Consider the following 26,155-nt stretch of genomic DNA (forward strand, 5'->3'; position numbering starts at 1 on the left):
TTTTCTTTCTTTTTTAAATGTTGTAAAAGGTTATTTGTACTTGCGAAAAAATAATTGCCCATACCATTTGATAAATCGTTGTAAACGGATCATGTATGTGACTTACAGAGGTGAGAATCCTTTTTACTCTGCAAACTCGCAGGTGGAGCCAGTCGAGGGCGCTTCTAAGATACCCCGCCCTTCTCTATTCCTGTGACTTTTTTCTCAAAAAGGACAGATAAATCTTATTTACGATACAAAAGTTGTAGTGTAGTGCTGCTCTGGTAAACTGAGCTATGACCTTGACGAGTATTTGGTGAGTTTAGTGAAAATGGCATGCGTTATTGACCCTGATTTGAGTTAGAATACCTTTGCAAATCAATTATAAATGTAACGCAACAAGGCCATTCCAAAGAAAACGGTGATTTTGTCCCGCAAGTGCAAAGCCTCAAATATTTCATTAAAAATAATTATTTAAAAGGGTAATGATGAAAATGTTCTCACTTAACAAAATGCAAAGGAATGTGATTACTTTAGCAATAGATTTCGTCGATACTTTTTAAAATAATTACTATTTATTGAAAAAAATGAACCTTCACGTGTGAGACATACTACTTTTTCGTGCAATGGCAGAACACATAATTTATAATTTTTTCAATGGTTTAAACTATTGTTTCTCAACAAATGAGATATGCTTCCTTTACATTGAAACCTTTGCCCTGAAAATATACAATTTATTTTGATATTAATAAATTGACAGAGCAAAAATATTAAGTCATTCATAAGCAAGTTACAAGAGGTTGACTTTGGATGTCTCGCAAGTGACGCATAGAAATAAATTAAATTTTGAATAGCAAAATTGTTTAATAAAAATATAACTGTGTCAGGAGTATCTTTGTATCAAATAGAAATATTAAAAAATTTGCTTATCCTTGTTTCTTTAAAATATTAAGAGATAGGACAAAATGTTAATGAAATTTAAGCGTTATTTTGCCCCAAACTTTACGGTGGAATGGCCGAACTGAACTCGGTGCTAATTGCACTTTCTAATTATCCCAAAAAGAGGTGAACGTAGTTAAGAGTCATAGCTGAAACTATCAGAGAAACTCATATTTTTGTGCAATAAATATCTAAGCGTTATCTCTGGCAAAATTTACACTACAGAGCTGAAGGGAGTCTTTCAAAAGTTGAAGAACCATGAGTGCGGGAATTTACAAAAATTGCTTTTAAGAAGTCTACATTTTTTTTCTTATTAAAGCCGGGTATATTTAATTTCTTTAGTGTCCAACGGTAGTTATAGAACGAAAAAAAGAATGTGTAATCGAATTCTCAAACGAAAACCGGTTTTGATCAACACCGAAAACTTGGGAATTCAAAATTATTTTTTTCAAAACACTCTACTGTCTGGCTATAACGAGAAAAGCTCCCGCCGTCAAGTCTGAGCCTCTCTATTGCCATAGAAACGGACTTCGTTCATTTTCTGCAAGGGTTAGCAGGAAGGTATTTTGGCACCATTTCGCCACTCGTCTGCTCGCCTTTGTGAAATCGTACGGGATTTTCTAACATTAAACTTCTCTTGCAAAAATTAGACGCGCCTCGTAGCTATAGCAGTAGACAGAAGCAGATATTTCGGCGGTGGCTTTTCTCGTGATGGTCAAACACTACAATAAAATGTCCTCTTATGTCCTCTTAGAAATTAATATTAATTAGTCATAAATGGTCTGTAGAAAGACCCTGAAAAGGATTTAGCTGAGCAAACCTGCGAACTTTGGACATTGAGCACAAACAAATCGAAAAAACTCCATAATAATATGCCTGTGTAAACAAACAAGCGAGAGAGTTTTGAAAACATTTTTAAGCGCTTTTTGGCGTTTCCGCCCCACTGTGCGGTGCGTACTATAAAATTCATACGCGCATATTAGACAAATAACGAGACATTGAGCTGTTTTTTGATCCCTAGTAAATTAGGAAAGCCTTTTTTTCGAGATGCATATGAGCGAAAATAAGTAACATTATAAACGAATAATTAGTTTAGCTTTGATTTTCCTTAACTTGTGCAAATTAATTACAAAAATCTACAGAGAAGAAACATGAATTAAACAAAGGGTTATTGGCCCATTAAAAATATTTTTAAACTAATTATTTACTATATGCTTATAAAAAACTCAAAAGCAAGTTTTTTTTATCTTTCGGATCAAAGTCAATAAATGTAAGAGCACGGCAGACTATTTTGTTGCAAGATTTGCTTTTACTAACAGCAATGAAAATGCATTATGTACAAAAAGGTACAACTGAAAAACTGCAAAAAATATAACAGAAGAAAGTAAAACAATTATTAGCGGAATTTTGAAAATGCTTTTAATTTACAAAAATGCCGTATCTGTATATTTTTTTTCATTCATAATTAAAACTCCTGCATTGCTAGGAAAAAAATAAGCTCAAAATGTAATTACTGCTCAATAAATTCACACAATGTTGATATTTCTGACTGACTTTTTGGTTTATATTGAAGTTAAAGTTTTTAATGACTAAGTTCTAAAAAAAGTACAAGTGGAAAATTAATAAAAATCTTACATCTCTTTTTAAGAAAAAGAATTAACGCTTTTAATGTTGACGAAACAATTGAGCTTTGTTTTGTCGCGGTTTAAAAATAATGTTTTGAAATAATTAGGCATTAAGTAAATCATATTCATACTTTATTATTTTTTAAGAATATAATAGATTTAAATTCTTCTTAATTTAAATTTAACTAAAAGATACTGCAATTAATATAAGGATATGGATATGAACATAGCGAGAAACTTAAATTATTCAGCTCCGTATTATTTAGTAAAAATGAAAAATGACATTATATGACGCAATGCTTACGTCAAGTAGACGTCATTGCATCCAGGATTAATTCGAACCATTTTAATCCTCTGAAAAAATGTTGTCATTATAAAGAAAGCCTTGGCGATTATACTTCAGAAAAAAAAAAGGAAAATCGCTAGTTAACTATTCATTGATTAGCTGTATTAATTTTAAATATGTGCTAGAACGTGTAAACAGTAGTGAAAAGATTGACTACAAATAAGACGAATTTTAAAACTTCATCGTAAATTTAAAAACATAAAAATTAAAAGATTCAGTCAAATATAACTGCTATTCAGGGTCAGAACTTCAAGAAAGAGTACATCAATGAGATTTAAGTAAGAAATAAAAACTTCTAAAGTAGTAATATTATTATTATTTGGATATTGAAAGCGTAATCTTTCGGCAAAGCAAATAACGTTTACTTCCATGTATTTTTAACCCCTACACATAGGAAGGGGTTTATACGGTTAACGTGTTTGTGTATGTGTGTCTGTTTATCTGTCTGTGGCACTCTAGCGCTTAAACGGATAGACCGATTCGGAAAACAAAAAAAAAAAAAAAAAAAAAAAAATTCAATTGAAAAGAGAATTGATCGAGAGTGTTCTTAGGATAGGTTGCGTCTTCGGATGACGACATTAATTAACGACGATATAAAAAAACCTCTAAATGTTTTTTTTTTTTGTTATTTTTGCAGTGAAAACATAGTTACAAATTTCAAAACTTAATACCAAAATAAAGAGAATTTTTTCCGCGTCTGATAAAATGTGTTTGAAACTTCCAAGCTTTTACATAATAAAATCCTATTCGTTTTTATTAATTTTCATTTAATAAGAAAAGAAAAACTAGGAAAATGTTTTTCTGCATAAAATAGTACAGAACCTTGATTATCCAAAGTATCTGAGACAACCATCAAATAACTACAATTTTCAAATGATAAAAAATACTTAAATTTTGATATTACATAACTTAAAATATTTTTTTACTTATTCTGTATGATTAAAAGTGCTAATGATAAAGAAGAATTTGTTACTCTGGCATATAGAATTTTTGTAAGACTCGGTGGGTTGGTATTCAACTTATTTAGCCCAAGACTGAAAAAGCGCCTATTTACTCAACATTTGAGCTTTCCTAGAGTGCAGTAGAAACATTTCTTCAGGCTGTGTATGAAAACTGGAAATTTGTAAGAATACGGACCTGGACTTGGAAAGGAAAGAAAGGGATTTACACCTGAACCAGTCTTAAAGGAAAACATTCCTTGAAAAATGAATTTTGGCTGAAAATCAGGTTTTCGGGAAAAAAACAACTAATGTTCAGTACTACATTATTATACCATGTACTCAATCACTTTTAGCTTTCCATACCTATATGAGCATTTATTAGTAATTTGTAATTGCATTATACGGAGATTATTTAAGCCTTGTACATTGTAAACGATTATTTCATGCATTAAGGATTAGAAATATCTATTCTAAATGTTTACGCATATTTTCTTACTTTTTAAAGCGTAAAAATTAAGTATCAAGGAAAATGGGGGGGGGGGGGGGGATTAAAAAATTTCAATACATTTGATTTTTTGTCGCATATTTAAAACGTCAAACTCTCTAAATGTTAAAAAACAAAATAGTTCACATCTATTTTTTCTCTGATATCATCTATTTCAGCCTCAGAATCTTAGTTTTTTTACATTTTTTATTTAAATGGAATTGATCACTACTATTGTCTTCACTCCTTTGTAAAATTCATTTTACTCCTTCAAGGAATGTGAATGAGTATTTTCAGTCCTTGAAATGCAACCTAGTTATAACTCTAAATGCATATGGTAAACATGAATAAATTCCCTTCTATAAAATGAACTCTACTACGTCTTGCTTTTTTGAAACTTAAAAAAAAAAAAAAAAAAAAAAAAAAAAAACCGCTCATTACATTAAAATCTTAGAAACGCAATTATTCATCAAGATTTTTTTCTTAAATATAGTTTTTTGTTAGGTTACTAACATTCTAAAGAAAAGTGGCTTAATTTGTTATCCAAATAAACCAAAAAAATGTAGCATGCAGCTACGTTAGATCGCAATAAATGTCCAAAAGCAAACTTTTACGATAAAATTTATCTTTTAAGTCGTAATAAGAGTTCATTAAGAAAAGATCTCGTTAAAAATATTTTGTTCTTAATCCAATGAATTGAGGGAATAGTTCAACAAAAAAGAAAATTTGTCGTAGTTAGAAATGTACAAACTATATCTAATTAGTGCGAGAGGAATTTCAAAAATGTTGGGCAAAAGGCTCAGGAGACGTTGTTAGAGTGAATATTTTATGCTTGACGTTTGGAAAGAAAAACGAGAAGCTAAAGCATTCAACACAGGCAAGTTAATCTTGACAGGGACAATTATAAACATTTTAAAGTATGTGATGATATGTTATGCGTAATACTTCTTGGGTGCATTACAGCAATAGCGTCATGTCTTTACACAAATTGTCCTAAAGAATATTTTGTTGTATCTAGGAGTAAAAATACACCGCTGCCATTCGAAGAGTTTCATTGCAAGAGGGTTTCCGCTTTCTTTTTTCTTGTAGTAGAAGAATTATCTAGTTTTTTGCTGATATTTTTTTAGTGCGAGGATTTTAGATAACAATGATTCATGATTTTGGATTTAAATAAATGCATTGCAAGTACGAAATGCGATTGTCTTAATAAAAAAAAATAGAAATAAGCATCAATAACGGCAGCAATACTGGTTCTTATTGTAAACATATTTCACAAGATGTTAAAAAGAAGGTTGATTAGTATGATTAGTTGCGGAAGAATTGATTCCTATAACCATCGATTTAAAGAACTAGATGGCGCAAGTGGGGTTAATCGATAGAACACAAATGAAACATGTGAGCAAAACATATATAGAACCGACGTCTTCACTAGAAGAATAAGCTTCAATTTTCTGCCACACACCGATTAGACGAAGCGGTTGCTGCGACTGTTCATGAAGTCTATGGTTGATACAAACAACTAAGCAGGTTAAAACAGTTAGTACAAGCATGCTTCATTTTAATCTAGTCATATAGTTTCTGATTGTTAATTATTTCACAAACTAATCAATCTAGTAAGAGAGCTACTTGCGTGCTCATGGTCAGTATGCCAAGCAAAGCAGGCAGTCCTACTGGGCAAGCTAGCAAAAGAAAGTATTAGACGTTATCTTACTTCAAGTGTGTCAGGTAAACTTACAGCTCCCTGGTTGTTGTCCCCGACTAGGTTCGAGTCCGTCCGACTTAAATTTTTTTTGTGCCCTGCGGATACGCTGCGTTGCCTTTCCTAAAAAAAATACGAATGAAAAATAATAGTTACAAAATTGGAAAAGATACTTAGTGAAACTTTAAGGTTATATGATAGCTATAGTTGGGGTAAACCTAACCTGACTGCATTGTGAAGTGTGCGCGGATTCTAATCACTGCATTACAACGCTTACAGGTTACATTTGCCCCAACTATTGTAAAGAATACTATAACAACATTAAAGTCACCCACATTCCAATAAATATCCCAGACAAGTGTTACTGAGGCGCAACGAAACATTTTTTATTGCAAAATGAAAAAAGAGAACTTGAGCATAAAAACAAAAGTAAATACTTCATTTGTTAAATTATTATGTTCTATAATTAAAAAAAATATATACTTCTCAAAGATAATTGTTATTTTCTATCTATACTTTCCTTACTTTGTACATTCATATAACACTAATTTATAAAATAGCCTTAGAAATACGGATATAAAAAAGTGACCATTTTAATTTTTTAAGTTTTTTCATTCGTTTTGAATATTAATAAATTCAAAATTACAGCTATTTTGATTTTGGCAATGTTTGAAAAGCAGATATGCCTTATCTTCTAACTAATTGGGCAAAAATGTTTGAAAGAGTATGTAGAAAGGCAATTATGAAAGCAAGTTATTTTGTTTAATCCTTACTTTCATCAAATCGGATGACCCTGATCCCTTATTAGTCCATAATAAAGAGGTTCTACTGTATGTAACGTTTACTTACCAGTACGATGGGGCAGATGCAGGTGGGAGGCAAGATATGATCCCTGTGTTCGCCGAGTGTACATTCAGGTTTAACCTGGGAGGCACAGTGGTTGTGAAGCTGAAACAAATGGTAACTTCTGCGTTAGTCCACATAGTACAGTCTCGTGAACTACTGTTAAAAACGTCTTATAGAAGCAGATTAATATGCAAACCGTTACATTACATTTAAATAAAAAAAGAATAAGTAAAATGTTTTTTCATTCAGCATGTATAATAAGCAGCAATGTAGCCTGTTCAACGAGACCTGATAGTTAAACTAAGAAAAAAAAACGTGACATTTGAAAACACCATTGTTAGTCTGGTGCTGAAAAGATAGGGCACAAAAACAAATTGTATTAAAGATTTTGCAGCCACAAAACTATTGTAATATTAAAATTGTATTGAAGTTTTAGTTTTTTAAATTTTTATTCTGAAAAAAAAAACTAAAAGTTCATATTAAGAAATAAAGTGTCTAAATAACAAACTGGGTGGAGAGGGGGGAATGGACTCCACCCCTCCCCTCATTATCCAAATGGCGGGGTCTGATCCCAATGTAGAAATTTCGTTCTTAAAACCTCAATTTCGAAAACTTTCGGGTAAGAGCTCCGAACCTTATCTCCTTCTTCCGTCACCAAAGATGGCTCGTCATTGCGTTTTTAAGACTTCAATTCTGAAACATTTCGGGTTGAGAGCGCCCTTAAATCACCGAAGATTGTCAAAAATAAAAAATGGATCATTTTTGATTATTTTTTAGCATATTTTTTTTTTGTATAGCGCCATTTTTGCTGAAGCGAAATTCGAATGGAAAAGTGGTCGCAACTATCGACAATCAAGTTTCTAATTAAAATCAGAAACTTGTTCATTATTTCACACTTGTTTTCATTCAGGACTTCATTGAACAGTCAAAAATTAGTAATACGTAAAAGGTTACATATTCAAAGATTCAACTCGTAATATAACTTAGAAATTGAAAAGATGAAAACAAAGTTTGTCTTATGCTATGTTATTGCTGTTTTGTTTACACCATTCTGCCTAAGAATTTAATTGCTTCGAGTTGTGTCGCATTAATTCATGCTAAATAAACATGCACTTCTGATATTAAGATTTTAAAAAGCAAGCGAACACGCAAGAATTGAATAAAACTACCAGATATGTATGAAATACACCGCCAGCTCAGTCATTCTAGCCGATGACTGCAGCTTTGTGCTTATTTGCACTCATCAGCCCGGCATAGCCTGGAATGACAGAGCTGGCAGTGTATATTATGTATTTCTGCCTTAGCCCTGAAGAGCGGTAACTTACTGAAAAAGCCAGATATGTATTCAAAACTCAATTAAAAACGCATGTGGTTCCAAAGTTTGAACAAATCAGAAAGTTAAATATTATTTATCAAGAATTCTAGTATGGTATTACATGGCATTCATTTTGAGTCTTGCATCCAAATAGAAATGAAATAGCAATTTTACAGTATGTCATGTAAAGTTATTCATTTGCACAGGGTATTTCAGAAAGGACTTCTAAACTTTGAAATGACGTAACAATGAATATTAAGAGACTGACAAATGAAATAAAGTACTATGTTGCATAAAACAGTTCATGAATTTGTTGTACACCGGTTTTCAGAAATGGTTCCACGATTGGATATCAAAGGTCCCTTTGGACTTTTAAATTAGTGCAATTAAGTGTGTTTGTTGAACAGACGTTGAATCATATCACAATAGTTTCGATTGGGCAAACCTGTTGCAGCATTTACATGAAATAAACCCATAATGTTTAAGGTCGGAGTCCCTCGTCCAAGGGCAGATCCAGGAGTTCTTAAAGGGAGAGGCAAAATTGCATTTTGAGAACTTCAAGTTTGAAGAAATTACACGGGAGAATTACCGGACTCTCTGACCCTAACATCAGCAAAGATCGTTTAAAATTGTATTTCTGGGATTTCAGTTTCCAAAAATTAGTGGAGGAAAAAAAGTTTGATTCTCATTCCTTCCTCTAACATTACGAAAGTTGGTGAAAATCGCGTTTTTAAGACTTCAATTCTTAAAAATGTGCAACGAAAGGCCCCCGAACCTCTCCTCATAACATCCTAATCAGGCCCTTCATTTCAAAGTTTTCCAAGGGGGGGAGCAAAGGTTATGAATTCAATGCATTTTAGGGGAGTGACGCATCAAAATACAAACAAAAAATGCACAATTACATTATGTTTTTACAACCCGTGGGAGGAGAAGGATTGACTCCAACTCCACCCCCTCATTGCCCAAATGACGGGTCTGATCCCAATGTTGAAAATCCGTTTTTAGAACCTAAATTTCGAAAGTTTTCGGGTAACAGTTCCGAACCTTACTCCGTTACTAAAGATGGATGCCATTGCGTTTTTAGGACTTCAATTCTAAAACATTTCCGGTTGAGAGCCCCCTTAAATTCATCAAAGATTGTCAAAAATACTTTTGGAAATTCAATGCTGAAAAATTGCCGGTTGAGTAACTCAAGTAGAGGGCAATCGCTCCCATTATTGCTTCTTTGTATCCGCCTATGCACTCGTCTGTACTGAAACAGATACACATGGCAAAACCGGATGGCGACGACACGACGAACGACTTCGAACTTTACCTTTTGATTGCGTGATGGTATTAATGTGAAAGAAGTCATATTAAAACTGTGTGATGTTATTTGAACTCTAAGTAGTCAGTTACTCAATAGTCACATTTCCATACATTAGTTAAAATACCTTTGATTGTAGCGCACTCTGATGGCCAATAATAGAGCTGTTTCTGAAAACCCGGTGTATGACAAATTCTAGAACTGTCAGTCCAGCAGACAACTTGTTTAATTTCTCCCTCCCACGGTTTTGCTGTTTTGTAATTAAAAAATCGGGATCTCCTTTCTGAAGCACGTAATAACAATTAAAAGATATACTCATTCATTTAACACTTTGAAACAAAGCACTTTGTTGACAAATAACATATCATACTTTTAAATGTATATAAAAAAGAATACTTAAATGACAACAAAGATTTATAGATGTTTTAAAGCGCAAAACACATACACAATGAATAACACATATAACTTAAAATTGTTGCAAACATTTAACATGTAAAAACCAAAAAGAAAAAAACCCTTTAAAATGCGCAGTTGCAAAGCACATAGAACAACATTAAAACACAAGGGTTAGGGATTCGGCACAAAAAAGGTTGCTTCAAAAACAAAACATACTTCCACAGCAAAAATCCAAAAATTTAAATGTCACAAAGGCAGACCTTTTACCAAGTTCGCTGACTTCCTTCTGGCGTGGGTTGAAGAACTCGTAAACTATACGACTTATTCGACAACTTTTCCGTTATCAACCAAGTTGTTGAAAAGTCGTATAACTTGCGGGCCCGTCGACTACTTGCGCTGTGCAGATGGGCGTTTTCGGAAGGAAAGATGCACAAAAAACGAATATTAAAACTAAAGGTTAAAAAAATATGCTCAATGAAAATATCTGCATCTTTCTTATTTTCCTTTACTATCTTTTTCACATCATCTTGAAGTCACATGAGGGCTTAAAAGAAAGCATCAACTTTGAACCAACATAAAAAGCAAACAGCATAATAAAGCGAAGCAACCTAGTTGCAGTGTCTTCAAAAATAAGAAGAATTTTTTATTTAAGACAGAAAAAGTGTTTAAATTACAATCATTCCCAGGCATACGAGTTTTCTAACTTAACTCTAAAGTATGGACCCTAATAAAATCTCTATTAAAGCTTAATGCAGTAATAAGTTCTTAAAACCATAAATCAGGTAAAGATTTTTTCAGCTTAAGTCCTAAGAACTGTTAAAGAAAAAGTAGGCAGCATTTCACTTCAGATTGCTGTCATTACTCCTCCCTCATACCTTTGACGATTTGAGGAAGGAGTTATGACGTCACACCGAAGTAGAATGATTTCGTAAGGCACTGGAATTAAGGCTCGAAAGTTGTACGCTGGTATGGTAGAAGCTACTCTACCAGTAAACTTATAACTGAGTACACATTAAAAATATTATATAAATTTTTCTGGATTTTTTTTCACCTACGGAATCTTACCTCTATTTTAACACTAACTAAAGTTTTGCATTTTTTATGAGCAGAAACGAGCGATTACTTCTCTAATTGACAGATCGTTTAAATGATTTTCACACTTGGAATATCGATAGAATGGTCACCGCTGCAATTTATTTCAAATTTGTTACGAGAAGAGCGTTTGTCATTAATTTAGAAAACATTTTAAAATCGCGTTTTTTGTTTTTCATTACTTTTAATAAAATATTTTTGTTATTCTTTTAAGACTTCAACAGTTAAAAAGAGTTCTTCTATTAGTCAGACCATCTATTAGTTAACAGTTCTTCTATTAGTTCTATCAGTCCGAGCTTGAACAGTTTTTCCATAAGGATAAATTGGATGTTTGGCGCAGAATGCTCATACACAAAATATTTTGCTACTACTTTTGATACATTATGAAAAAGAACTCTACTTTTCAATATTGTAGTTTTCCTGGGAATAGTTGAATTATGGGTGGTTTTTTGTAGACAAAGATATAAAAAGTATACTGTTCAAAGATAATAGGAGTAATAAAACTTATGCAAAACTGATTAGTTAACAGCTCTGCTTTAGTTCTATCAGTCAGAGTTTAAACAGTTCAACTCTTTAAAAAAGGACAAATTAGCTGTTTGGCGCAGAATGCTACTACTTTTGATACATTATGAAAAAAACTCTACTTTTCATTATTGTAGTTTTCCTGGGAATGGTGAAATTATGTAACATTCTTTGTGGACAAAGCTATAAGTATTAGACTGTTCTAAGATGGAACAGTAATAAAACTTTACAAACTTGATATGCCGAGTACATTTAATCACTATAAATATCTCACTTAAATTTCCGTGATTAGTCGGTGTAATAAATAAACAAGGTTGCTTCCTCAATACTAATTACAATAAACATTACTGTTCCTTTTTTTTCAATAAGTATAATAATATTTCATGTTGCCAATGAATAGCATGAGAAAAGTTTAAAATACAATTTATGGAGGAGTTAGCTTCAATTACTTTTTAGTGTATTTTACTTAAATTTCTTTGAATAGTTTTATTAGTTATATGTATTTTATAGGAAAAAAATAAGTAACCTACAGTCATCTGGCACCATCGACAGTGAAGGCCTGTAATGCCGTTGTATGATTTTATTGGTTTCTTGCATTTACTGCATTTGCCAGTACAGTTTCCTTCCGTCCAGTGGTGGCTCATTGTCTGCAAAAGAAAACACCACATAAAATTTAAGACCGTTTTTTCCACCAAATCAATTTACAAAACAAGTAACTTAAACTCAACTCGTAATTAGATTTTTCGATTTAAAATTTAAGGAAAAGATAAATTAAAAAAAATTCAGCCCCTTAGCTTTTAATTCAATTTTGACGTTTTTAATTCGAATTATGTTTTTCATAAATTGCGATAGGATCCTACTCGTTTGCTTTCTTGTTTCAACAAATGGAACGGAATTGAAAAGAAATTAGCCCCTCTCACATTAGTTAAATAGTTTAAAAAAAATTAAGGGTGGTTTTAATATCAAAAATAATTTGTTTAATTATCGAGAAAGAGTTTTCTTCTGTTTCATTGTCAATTCTTATTTACTTGTAAAGATCAAACGTAATTAAAGGTGAACAAATGAAGTGTAAACGGATCGCGGCAGAATTAAAAAGAGTATGGAGGTTTCATTTTCAATTTTTCAGACATTGTGTAACATATTTTAAAGTTGTTAGTTATACTTGAATATGCAAGTGAAGCAATTAATCAATTATTAATTAAAAATATAAATATTGGTTTGAAATGTTATAAAACGAAATTCTTACTCACGTGGGATGTTTTCTTGGACTTTACATACGTACTTATGCAGGATGCGTGGGCTCTTTGTACACACCTTTCATGAACAGTGTATTTGCAAACTAAAAATTGATAGCAAAGACAGAATACTACATAAATAAAAATACATTACAATTATAACAATGTACAATATTTTAGTCTTATTACACGGTGTGACCATCTGCAACTTTTTCCGGCAACTCCACGTATTTCTGCGGGGAAAAATTGATCAGAGTCGCTGACAATTGCATATGATAGTTGCACCTAATTGCAGGATTTATCCAATGAGAATTCTTCAGACAGCACGACGTCAGTGACCTCAGCTATGTATATTTAGTGAAGTCCAACAATATTAGTAGTTAAACCCATGAGTACGCGGATAAAGTTGCAGGAAGTTGCTGTAACTAAAGTTCACCGTGTACTAAGACCATTAGCATTTATACTGACTTTTATATAAGGAGACAAATTCTGGGGCTGCATGTGAATGTTAATTTAGAAGCCTGCACTTTTGTCAACTCCCATGATGTATCTGACGCTTTTGTAAGTCACGCGATTGTTTTACGCAATGTATAATTACATTGTTTTCTTCCTCTTGTGTGTTGAACTTGCGTGTTAAGTTAAGATAAAATTTCCGTAATTATTTTTCGTTTCGCTTATTTAACTTTTCTCGCCTACACAGAAATATACAAAGGTACGCAATAAATAGAAACGCATATATTCATCAGTGTTTGTAGAAACGATGTAATTGAAAACTTGTTTTTTTTTTTTTTTTTTTTTTTTTTTTTATAAACTAGTGAATAAGTGAAAGGACATATTATCTTCATACATATAATAGCGAATTCACTGATCGAGTAACACTCCTGACGTCACACTTAAGGAGAATGAAGGAACGAAAAAGTGATCAACAAGGAATGAACGCTATCTACTGGAGTTTAGGGTTAATCCACTGGAGTTGCGATTAAAATTTCAGCTATCAAAATATCACCAAACAGGCAATTGCTTCGTTCAAATGTAGAAGGAATTTTCACCCGTCATACCTTGACGGGCCATTTTCTAGTTGTTAAATAGTATAAGATGGCTCACTATCGAAGAAGATATAATGAACAGGATCTGTTACTATCAGTCAGTTCGCTTTTTGTCCGTATTTCGAAATTTCATAAATTTCTTCTCTCCTAACTAACAAAGAATTGCTACTCAAGCAAAAAATCTTTGATTGTTCCAGATTGCTTTATATTTTTTCGGGATGAAAATTGCAACTGTCGCCTAGGAAAATGAGTAACCCTAGGCACGTTTCCCAAGATCAAAGCTGTATGGCAGAAATTTTGACCTCAGCTGCAGAAAGTGTACTTGTATTTTCAGAATACCTACATAAAGTTTGGCCAGTTTTTCTATTAAGGCTATGAGAAAAATGTGTGGTCGTTTTATTAAGTCATTATTACACGTTACGTGCAAGTAATGAATAATGCTTGATAAAAATAAATGTTCTCTCTAAAAGTATGTGGAAAAAATAGAAATATTTGATCATTATTGATAAAAGCGACATTATTAATAATGATCTTGTAAAAAAACTATCATCTTACTCGTAGATCTTCTTTGCGTTCGCCAGCTTAAATTATTTCCTTATTGAATATATTAATTTAAATCACAAAATCCTTTTTAAAATTAACTTTGAATGTTTTTGTTTTTTGAATTACCATGAATCTTGCCAAAACTTAAGATAAAAATAAAAAAAAGTGAAACTTTCGGTTATAATTTGTTTTATGTTTGCGTGATTCACATTGTAGCCTACATTATAAGCAAAATACAACTTTAACTAAATATCATTTTAGGCGCAATTTTAAACTTACGTTGTTTAACGATACTTTGATCAGTTGGTGGCAACGGTTTAGCGGACCTCATAATATTTAAATATTTACGGGCTCTATGTCAACGCTGTACAGCTGATTTTTTCCGTACGTTTTGCGTCTTAAACTTTCTCAATTAGAGAGTTAATAACAAATCAAAATGAAAACGGTTGTTTGATGACATGGGTATTTGTTAACCTAAGAGCAGGAATTAGTAACTGGAGGAAGCAAATCCAAATATTTGTTTTGGAAATTCCGAGGCAAAAATCTCAAGTCACATGATTACACTTCGGCAAATGAGGGACACGTTTTACGTAAAACGAGCGAAAGACACCTGATGTCTTCCAATACGTTACTTTCAAATATATCATGTGAATTGGGATCCTTGCTTCAAGAACAGCTTAGAAAAACTTGAACTTTAAAGTTCGTACAAATGTACTTACATATACAACATAGACCTTTTTTTCCTAACCCGACCAACATGTTTAGGCAGAGGTTACAGTACGCTGGTCTATTGAAATGTTTCAGTCTCCAAACATGGTTACCGTCATCTTTTACGTTCTGAAATAATAAAACACAATATTTTCATATTATAAAAATGCGTTGTATTTAGATTACTTAAGCTTGTTCAAAACATCAGCATTACGACCAGTGCGTTGTGAAAATACTTGATTAAAAATAAGAATGACAGGATTGCCCATGCAACAGTGGCCCTCACAAGGTCGGTCCACGGGGTCCGGACTTTCCAGCGCCCTTGAGTTTTTTTTTTTTTTTTTTTTTTTTTTTTATGGCTATAATCCTATATATGTAGTATGCAAAATAATTCCAAGCAAAGGTAACAATAATTTCAGATTTAATTAGTGAAAAATTAATTTTTTTTTTCTCTTCCTTTGCAAAATCGAACTTAGTTTGAACATAAATTGTTCAATAATGATGATTTTACTTAGATGTTTTTATTTTTTAATTATAAGAAAAGTAAATGCATTCATTAGTGTTCTCTGGCATTTTAATTAAATATTTGTTATGAATAAATTAATTTTATTAACTAATGCTAATAAATTATTCAATAATTGTTTTTAAAATGTTATTTGTTCCCGACAATCGATAAAAACATAATATGATTTATAACTTGCGTATATACATAAATCGTTAAAGATCGCCTTGATGTTTTTTCTCTTTTCTCTCGTTTTTTTCCTTCTGTTTTTTTATACTCTCGTTATGCTCATATATATAATAACCAAAGTCACTGATCGAGTAACGCTCTGACGTCACTAGCAATTAAATTATTTGTAAACATGAATTACTTTACAAGTGAGAATTTTATTGAATCATGCATTTATTTTTACGCGAAAATTTCGATAGCTTTCGGTTCCTTTAAGTTTTGTTTTTTTTTCAACTAATGTCAATTTTTTGGCTGCAAAAAAGGATCTCGCTGATTTTACCAGAAAGGAACAATGAATTGCCCAAAATTTCAACGATCAAAATATCTCAAAACAGGTAGTTGCTTCACTCAAATGTAGAAGCAATTTTCACCCATCATACCTAGACGGGCGATTTTCTAATTTTAAAATAATAGAAAAGCCTTTAAGTTGCAGTTATTTTTAAATTAAATGAAATAAATTAAATAAAATAAATTAATGCAAGGTAAAATAAATGAATAAAAAAGATGTAAAAATATAAATAAAATAAATAAAAAGATGAAAATTAAATAAATACAATTAAAATAGATAAATTGAAAAAAAAAAAAAAACTTACAGAATCGAGTCCGAGGAGGACTAAAAGAGGTATAGTTGTTAGGCCTCCACGCTTCCATTCCTCTAAAGAAACGGTTCCATCTGCATCGTAATCGATTTCGACCATCATGTCTTGAAGAATCTAATTAAAAAACGAAACGAAATATGCAAGAGAATTGAATTTGTGTAAGAATTTAGTGATGCATTTTCTGAGAATCATAAGCAAAAAGCGTTACAGTATAAATTAATGAAAACACTTATTTCTGTAAGAAAAATATTCACTTACGGGCTTTAGCTCTGAAACATCCCATCCCAAATATTCTGCAACAGTCATCATTTGATTTACTATGCAGTCCATTTCCTGTAATTGGGAAAGCATTGTCATACACTCAGATTTATATTGGAAGAAATGTGAGATAAGTGGCCTCACAAAACCAAAATAAAAGTACCAGAAAAGTAGAATAACTTTTAAATTTATGAATGAATTTTTTAAAAAATAAACTTCCAAACCGTGACTTAAATTGTAATGCCTTCTCTTGGTTTTTGTTAGAAGCAGTTTGTCAAAATAACTCTCCATTCAAACTATTGATCAATGTAAAATAAGAACAAAATAAGAAATAACAACAGTTTTTAGTCTGCATGCTTTCCTGTCTTTCGGCTTTTGTCGGATATTTTTCTTATCCATCAGCCCATTTCTTTTGCATTGAAAAATGCGTTCTTTATAACACCGAAACACGTGTCTGCAGTAATCTGCGTGTTTTTTTGGCGTTGTTATTTCTTATTTTACTTTTTGTGTACAAAGGTATTCATTGAACTTATTGATAAATGTTATGCAAATCTTTTAATCCTTCATATATATAAAAAAAAAGAAGAATTAGCACTTATGGGTAATTTACTACCAGTGTGTACCAATACAAAAAGTATATATTTAAAACGTTTCAAGGGAAACAGACTCAAAAATAATCAAAACACTATCTAGATATTTTAGTTTCAACTAATTATTGATTTGATAATACGTGCTTCTATGATTCCTTTCATTTATATATCACTTTTTTTCGAAAAATCTTTTTTGAAATTTTATTTATTTTCCCATTCACAACATTGCAAACAGAATCATGATACACCAATATTTCACAATTTGTTTGACAAAGTATCCCACTTTAAGCGACAGAAAACTCCCAAAAGTCACGTTCTACTGCAAGTAAAAACGCAACAAAGCAACGTAAATCGCCTACATGTATTGGTTTACAAACGAAACAGAATATTCTCAGAAGATTCTTTAGAATCTTTTATCACATAACAAAGTAATTCCATCCTTAAGAACGGAAGAAAGAAGGAAACAATTTCCTTGTCACCAATCTTTTGTGCAGCTTAAACAACAAGCAAAAATCTCGGCGTAGATCAATGGATTGTAATCTGGGTCGAATGGGAGAAAGACATGCCTGGAAACCTTAATCAGAAGGAAATATATAATCCCCTCGCTGGGCCAAATCAGCGCTCAGATATTGAGCTCAGCAACCGCAAGAATATAAGGACATTATAGATATCTCTCTGCTGAAAATATTAGGCATCCTTCAAAAAAGAGATCACATGGCAAGTATTGTTAGAAAATAGGAAGACAGTTTGATTGCGGTAGCCCTTCCAGAGATTAGTCACATGATATACCCACAATTAATGGCATGGAAAAGAACTGCAGAAAGGAAATGTTGTATGAGCGTTTGAAAGGCAGAAGTAATTAAGTTGACATCAAATCTTTTATAAATGGCTACGTAGTAGACATTGCTGTTTCTGTCTTTTTCCTTTGAATAAAGAATGTTCATGTGTAGATCGTTATTTTAATGAAAAAGGTTTAGCAATTGCAATTCATGCTGTTTTCAGGACCCTTATTTGTTAAAATTTTCGTACTACTAAATTAACTACGTTCTAGAGTTTTCTTTTGTATGATTTTTCTGTATAGCCTATTAAAAATTCTCTGTTACACTATATTTTAATGATAGAAGTCTATCCTTTTGTTCTACGAACGTCAAACGATGTGAGAAAGAGTAGTCAGTCAGATGTTTGATACAGGCATCCCCCCCCCCCTAAACACAGTTTGCAAGAATTACCACTTTTTAAAATATGTATTATACACGTGCTTTTTGTGAAAAATTATTCGTCTGCTTAAAGTTACGATTTCAGTGATAAACGGTCCAGTTTCAATTGGTAACAAGGGAGAATACAGACTACTATTTTGGGGGAAGGGGTCAAGCTGGAGAATGACCCGAACCCCCTCATGAACGAACTTAAAGTTTTGGGCACCAAAATATTTCTGAAACTGCCTAGTTTTTAATAGAAAGCATCAAATCGGCCAGGGATAAGGCATAAACGTTACAAATGAATTTCATAAGCAATGCACATTGCCGGATTACTAAATAGGCAATATAGGCAGTTGCCTAGGGCCCCGAGATTCTGGGGGGCCCCGGAGAAATCTTAAAGTTGAAAATGTTTAAGAAAAAAGTTCTCTTTTCGAGAAAAAAAAGGAGACCCTCCTTTTTTTCTCTCTATCTCCTCTTTTACTGCTGTCAAACAGAAACCGATTTAGACATGTGGGATTCGGAGCACACACAGTAACTATGGGGCCCTTACCGAAAGGAAGCTTTGTTATTCATTTTTCGAAGGTAATGGGGACCATGGTCTTCAGATTTAGCTGCTCAAGGGCTGACAGTGGCAAATTTACCATGTCTCAAATGTGGCAAATGGGAGGGCCCCAAGAGGGATTTAAAATTGAACATGAAAAAAATATATTTACGTTAGACGAGTTGTACGGAAAAAAATGAGTAGCGCAAAATGAATAAATCCGTTATTGTGCCCCGACGGCATCCAAATCATTAAATGATGGCAAACGATAAACTACATAACTACATCGTATAGCGGCACATTTTAGTTTAAAATGACCTTTCTATTAAAATGAGCAAATATTTTATTCTTTGCAATAACTACACATTTAGTATGAGAACAAAATTCCTGGAAGTTATTTAGTCTATTGTTTAGTTTATAATGTTGAATGAATTTAAAATGTTAAATTCTTTTCCCTCATTCTAACAGAAGACATTAATTAGTTTAGTTAGGATCTTTTTAAGAAACAAACCTATGAAACAAATTAGATGAGTAACCTAAGAATTGATGTGAATATTGCAAAATAATTTAAGAAAATACTGAATGTTTTGACAACATGATTGCAACTTAATCAGTTTAGGGGCCCTTTTGAATTAGCCCAGGCCAATCAATACTCATTGGCTCAAAAAAAAAAAAAAAAAAAAAAAGATAGCGAGAGAAAAAAAGAAAAAGGAAGAAATAAAAGAAAAGCAAACGATAAGATTCAGTAGCGTCACTACGAAGGGGGAGGGGGCATCATCTCGGATGACACCTTAAATGAATGAATTTATGAAAAATAAAAATATTTCCCGAAATAACTAAATTTTTCCTAAAACATAAATATTCATATTTAAAAGCTATCCAATTTTAAAATAAATTGGAGCATATTCGTTCTCACAGAGTACAGGTGACGATTAACATGCTTGAAAATTGAATGAACTTCAAGTTTACTTGAATTATTAAAATATTTTTCTGTGTATGAAGGCGGGAGGGGGGTTGAGTGACACCACAAATTATTCCCCAGGTGACAAGCCACTGCTAAAAATGACACAATAAAATGTACAGAAAGGTACAAATCTATATTTTGCGATAACGTACCGATCGTTGCCGAGTTATGGAAAAACATCGAGTATAAAATCAGACATGAAACGTGACCAGCAGTTAAATTTCTATCGCCTGCTGGTATCGGTGATTTAACGCTTAAAAAGTTAAATGGGGTTTCTTACACCATCCCAAAAGTATTGTTTGCTTTGAAACATTTTGTAATATTTTTTTGTAATACTTTGCGTGTACATGTTTGTCACTTATAGTACTGTTTCAGTTTCTTTAATGTAAATAAATAATGCAGAAACTACTGAAAATTTTCCCTTTTAAATCTGAAGAAGGTTGTGCAATAGTGCAATGCACAAGGTGTACAATATTGGGGCTACACACTCCACTTTACCACACTTGCGTTTCAAAAACTTCTCAGATGAGGTACGAAAATGACAAAATTTGCATAGCGCAGGATCCCCCCCCCCCCCCAATCGTCCAACCCCACATGAATTTAAGGTTAACTTGACCTGTATTAAGCAACCGCCTTGAAATAGCCTGCCTCCTTTTGGAAACGACTATTTTTTTCTTTTTTGTTCAAAGCGAGGGGGGGGGGGAATTCAGCAGAGGGCAACTTGTAGTCTCAGACAAACGCTATCAGCATTTTGCTGAGTCAAACTTAGTAGGGAAAATTATAATTAAAAAGAAACGAAAATCATAAATCTTGGACAAATGTACTTTCACATTTAACATCACTTTGCATCTCAGATACCATGAATAGACCATAGCAAGTACTTCGTGCTGAGTAATCAGCTGAATGTACTACATCATTTTTTTTTTCAAATTAGATACAATGTGTGGCTTTCATGCGTATTCGTATACTATGATTTTCAATCCTATCCCACGTAAGAATCCATCGAAGGGACATTGTGTAAATTTAAGGATCACGAGAACGTGACATGGCAAGAAGTTATTATAGCATAAAAGATCTTTCCAAGCAAATGCTTCCGTTTTTGGTTCTCTTACTACATTATTTGTTGATGGTTCTTTTTTGCTTTATTTCAGAACTCAACTGTTGGGATTTAGTTTCAGCTATTTTAGAAGGCGTGATTAGTACTTTCCAGGTTTCTGCCTACATCGAAATGTACGTTGCTTAATTTCCTTCAAACGATAGAAAATCCCCTGCATCCGTCCATTAATGTGTGACAGTGACTCTTGAAGTCACTGTCACACATTTATGGACGGAGAATAACCAGAAAGTGACATGGCAAGAGGTAAGATTAACATGAAAGAGCTTTTCAAGCAAACGCTTCCGTTGGAGTTCTCTTTCTACATCATTCGTTGTTGATACCTTTTTGCCCTAGTTAAGAGCTCAACTGTTGGGAACTTATAGCAGAAATTAAAATGGAGGGAGCAAGTTCGATGATTGGCTAAACAAAAGCTCGAGTAAAGAGCTCAAGTCACGTGTTTTAATAACGACGAATGGTTAACACTGCGTGAAACTAGTGAATAAAACCTGATTTCTTCCAATGCTTTTCTTTAAAAGCAATCCCGTGACTTGGTGTCTTTCCTTCCCTGAATGAAAGTCTTCAATCTCTCCCTTTTATCTTTTCTCAGTGGTTGGGATGGTTTTCAGCAACCTCAAAAGCAATGATTAATCTTTTCCAGATTTCTGCCTACATAGAAATGTACGTTGCTCATTTTACTTTAAACGATAGAAAATCCCCTGGATCCGTCCAGTAATGTATTTGATAAGACGGATTGTAACAAACAGGCCTAAATTTATAACTTTCCACCTCATCAGATCACTGCTCTATTTAGACACACCAAAGTTCAGACATTTGGAAATCCGAGTTGATACTGTTCCACAATAAATTAGAGTACATACAGATGAAAACTATCGCTATCATGGAACCAGTTGCTTTTTTTGGGCACGATAGTTGACGCAATTGTACCTGCAACCACTATTTTTTTCATTCATGCTGCTTTTAAAAAATGGCTCGTAGCCACCCAAAGATATTGGCCATAGGGCAGGTATGTCTCGTGCCTCGAGTCTAGTGTCTGAATGCCGAGAACACGATAACATGTTTTATTGGTTGCCTAGTCAAAAACGGAAGGGATAATTTTCTTGCTACAAAGAACGAGACTTACTTAGATCGTACGTAAGCCGAATGCATTTTTGAGACATCTTTCTAGACAACCAACAGGTATTCTTTCTAGTGAAATATGACCACTAAATATACAGTGTACCACTTATGATTTAAGATCCCACACTGCAATTGTAATGAATGCACGGAGAGTGGAATCTGGTTAACTTTCTTGTTCATGGTAAGGGTAAACATAAGCTGTTATCATAGTCATCATAAATGAGGAAATTAAAAATGTCCAGCATTAGTTATTGAGCATATACCAGTAGTATCTAAACAAGCCAGACGCCTGAATGGCTGCTACCAGAGTGTACTATTCTACACCTAGCGACAAACTAACTCAAACGTTTTTCAGTCCACATTCGGTCATCTCCTGGTGCATTTCTCCAACAAAAAGTACAGAAACAGAAAATAAAAACAGTCAATCACATGATCGACTGCATAAACTGCATTTTTCTCATACTGATATATATTAGATCTGTATAATCTGTAATACCGGTTGCCTGGACACAATTGGCGTTCTCTACAGAAATGATTCCATACTCTACTAAATCTGGACTGAGATTTGAACTAAGTATTAGACACAAGATTTTTTAACCAAAAACAATAAAAGTAAAATCTTTTCCCTCAGTTAAGCCTACATATAAATTTCGAATTATATTTTTTCTACTTCATTTTCTGATAAGATCTGCCATATATATCGAATAAGCATTTTTTTTTTATTGAAGTGGATTCTAAATTTGACCCACAGCTCAAAAATGTAATATAAGTTGGAATCATCATGTAATTCCGCGAAAGTATTTTCCAAGTCAATAAGTGCCATATCAAATGGATGATAACTTAGACCTTATTTTCACAACTGTAAATAACCTCAAGCCTTGGGAAGGGAAAATATTTTCTGCTGTCTTGATGTCGTTTTTATTTCCGAGTCAGAGAATAGGAAAGTATTTTTAAACTAAGAATTGTAGGGAGTTTAAGCAGTATCCGAAGACTCAATTTTATAACGAATTTTTTTTCAAATTCTATCATGATTCTTTTTATAAAATAATATAGTTCAATGAATTAAACCGATAAGGTGCTATCAATTTTTTTTCATTAATTTTCAATGAATTTCTTTGAACTTTTCAGCATAGTAATGTGTTGCTAATACTAACTCAAATTGAAAATTTCATCAAAATCTTTAATTTTTTTAATTTAAATTTTGAGTTTATAACGCTTTTTTCATATTACTCCTAATTCAAAAATCCTCAAAATTAAAAAATTCTATCTAAATATGATACATAAGACAATCCAAAACAAAATGTTGGGAATACTTTTTCAAAATGTTGCGGTAAAGATCAATACTGGAAATAAACTCAAAAACTGGGCATTTTCTGTAAAATAGGTCCATATTTTAATAAAATATAGCAAATATATACAACACAGCTAACCCAACATTAAAATCTTTCGCATCAAATTGTTAAACTTTTTAAACACTTTCCATAAAATTTTCAGCAAACTTAAATAATAATTCACTAAACTGGAACAATTTGAAATATGTGATATGCCGAACATTATGTTTTGAGCAAATACATATTTATTGTTTTACTGATGCAAATTTCATTGTTAAATAAAAAAATTAATGTTTAATACAAATTCACCACAAGTTAGGTCTTATGATTTCTTTCAAATGATGTAAAGATTTAAAATTTAAACGTTAGATGCATTTCTTACTCATGCAATTTTATATGCATTTTTACATGAAGTTTTTAGTAAACGAAGGAGAGTGACTCCCAAAGAGTAATACCTTCAACAATTTTTCACAGATTCATTTTTTTTTTAATTTCAGCCAAAGGACTATTTTTTAGAAACATAATATGAGAAAAACAGCTTTTTCGACTAATTTTTACTCATCTGAAAAACCCTTATCGCGTTAATGTTTTAATAAACTAATATTTAAAAGTTTTGGCCGTTTTGTTTTATAAGAACCTTCTGTTATGTAATGATAATTAAAAATATTTTTTGGGTAAAATTCAAAAAAGTTTGAAAAACATTCAATGCTTTATTTCAACGTTTTACTCTTCTTTTGTGTTTCAGATGCTTTTGTTACTATGTTTGAAACATTAACGTATCTAATGTACAGTACAATAGATACAACAGTCATTTTATAATGTACGTGTCCTTAAATAGAAAGGGGTTTGGAAAGTTGAAGAAGTTGACCCCCTTTTTGGTTTCGTCCCTAACGGAGGTCTCTTCTACAACAAAAAAACAAAATAAAGTAGTAGTAGAGATTTTAAAATCAAAATATCCCAGGGACCAAACTTAAATGGTCGTAATTAGTATTGCAGTAAATTGCTTGTTTTTTTTTTTGGCTAAACTTTGTTGCGGTTATTTGTCTATGTGCCTCATTTGTACACTGTGTTGTGTGACTAACGTTGTTTTTGTGAATGCGAAAATAGGGAGGAGAGATATCCTGTTCTTATTTAATAAAAGTTGTATGACTTTGAAAATATCGGCTGTTTTTTTATTATTTTAGTTCTTTTTGGCAACACAGGAAAATAATCCCGATGCTTTATTTTATCCAAAAGAAAGAGCTAAAAATAATATTATTTTTGGCAGAAAAAACCACCTATTTTTATGAGCTTTTTGGTTATTTATTTATTTATTTTTTTTTTTGAAAACGTTTAATACATTGGTTAGCATTCTTCGTATCGTTTAAATTTTCTTCTTTGTTTGCTTATTCATTTTTTGCGTATTTATAATCGAAACTGTATGTTGAGAGATTTTATTATTATTATTATTTTGTAAATTTGTCCATCAGTTTTCGTTTTGCGAATATTAAGAAAAAACCATACTTAAAATGGGTTTAATAGATAGGTCATTACCAGTTAAATTTTACTAAGAAAATGTCTTACAATTTGAAGAACTGAATTTAATATAATATCTACATCATTAACTGTTTCCATTTCTCTTCTAAACTTTATTATTATTTATGTTAAATTTAGAATTCAGACTTAAATGTTGAAAAGGTATGCTTGACCTACTTTACAATCTTGGTTAATTATAGAAGAGATAGAATAGGCTCAGTTCTAGACGGAACTTCTTGTTTAATTTTACGGGAAAATAGGCTAAAAATGCTTATGCCAAATAACTAATTTCCTGTTATGTTTCAAAAAATGTTTTCTTCTTTACTAATAATAAAGCTGAAAGTCTGTCTCTGTGTCTCTGGATGTCTGTTACGCGCATAGTGCCTAGACTGTTAGGCCGATTTTCATGAAATTTGGTAAAAAATTAGTTTGCAACATAGAGGGGAGCACCTCGAAGCGATTTTTCAAAAAATCGATTTTGTTCTTTTTCTATTCCAATTTTAAGAACATTTTACCGAGCAAATTATGATAACGTGAACGAACAAATTACCATAACGTGGGCGAGCAAAAGCAAATGGGCGAGCAAATTCATCATACATTATTTGTAAATATACAGGCGAACCAAATGGCGTTTTAATTTTCTACTACGGGCAAAGCTGTGCGGGTTCCACTAGTCTTTAAATAAAATATGAGAATCATTATTGTTTCCGAACAAAGTTTTAGTTCCTGCACATTTTCAAACCTCAAGGAATAAAAAAGAGTCGCGTAGGTAGATATATTTCGATCACGTTTGGCTTTCCGGATAAATTTCTAAATGCTATTAGAGTTATCGCAGTTTCTCCCGCTCTGTTGCAAAGCCCTAATCGGATCTGTTATCTGTTGCCCTGGAGAAAGCATAAATAAATTACTTAATGTTAATGTGTTTGCGAAAGAAAGTAACTGATAAGTTTGTGTTTCATTAAGCTTCAGGTTTTCTACCGCGTATATCCTGGGATCGTTTCGGTTAAGTCTAGAATAATTAATAAAATATCGGCTAGAAATTCTCAGAGTAGAGGGAATTATTTTATTATTATTTAGTATTATTATTATTATTATTTTGGAAATCATCTAGAAATATGTAAGTTATGGGCAATGTTAAAATTAAGTTGATTCATAGAAGATTAAATGCAACAC

At 32.3% G+C, this 26,155-nt stretch overlaps 1 protein-coding gene across 1 annotated transcript in view; it reads right to left on the reverse strand.

Annotated features, from left to right (window-relative positions):
• The window catches only part of LOC129225615 (diacylglycerol kinase 1-like), a 144,200-nt gene that overhangs the window by 35,808 nt on the left and 82,237 nt on the right, over positions 1–26,155 (reverse strand). The window contains exons 8-14 of the mRNA XM_054860082.1: positions 16,610–16,684; positions 16,346–16,465; positions 15,034–15,151; positions 12,741–12,829; positions 12,021–12,137; positions 6,863–6,961; positions 6,050–6,136 (exon numbers count right to left, since the gene is read on the reverse strand). Coding sequence (XP_054716057.1) covers positions 6,050–6,136; positions 6,863–6,961; positions 12,021–12,137; positions 12,741–12,829; positions 15,034–15,151; positions 16,346–16,465; positions 16,610–16,684 — 705 coding nt within the window. The remainder of the gene's footprint in view (positions 1–6,049; positions 6,137–6,862; positions 6,962–12,020; positions 12,138–12,740; positions 12,830–15,033; positions 15,152–16,345; positions 16,466–16,609; positions 16,685–26,155) is intronic.

The sequence above is a fragment of the Uloborus diversus genome, chromosome 7, assembly GCF_026930045.1.
Source record: "Uloborus diversus isolate 005 chromosome 7, Udiv.v.3.1, whole genome shotgun sequence".
In the NCBI taxonomy this organism is placed as follows: Eukaryota; Metazoa; Arthropoda; class Arachnida; order Araneae; family Uloboridae; genus Uloborus; species Uloborus diversus.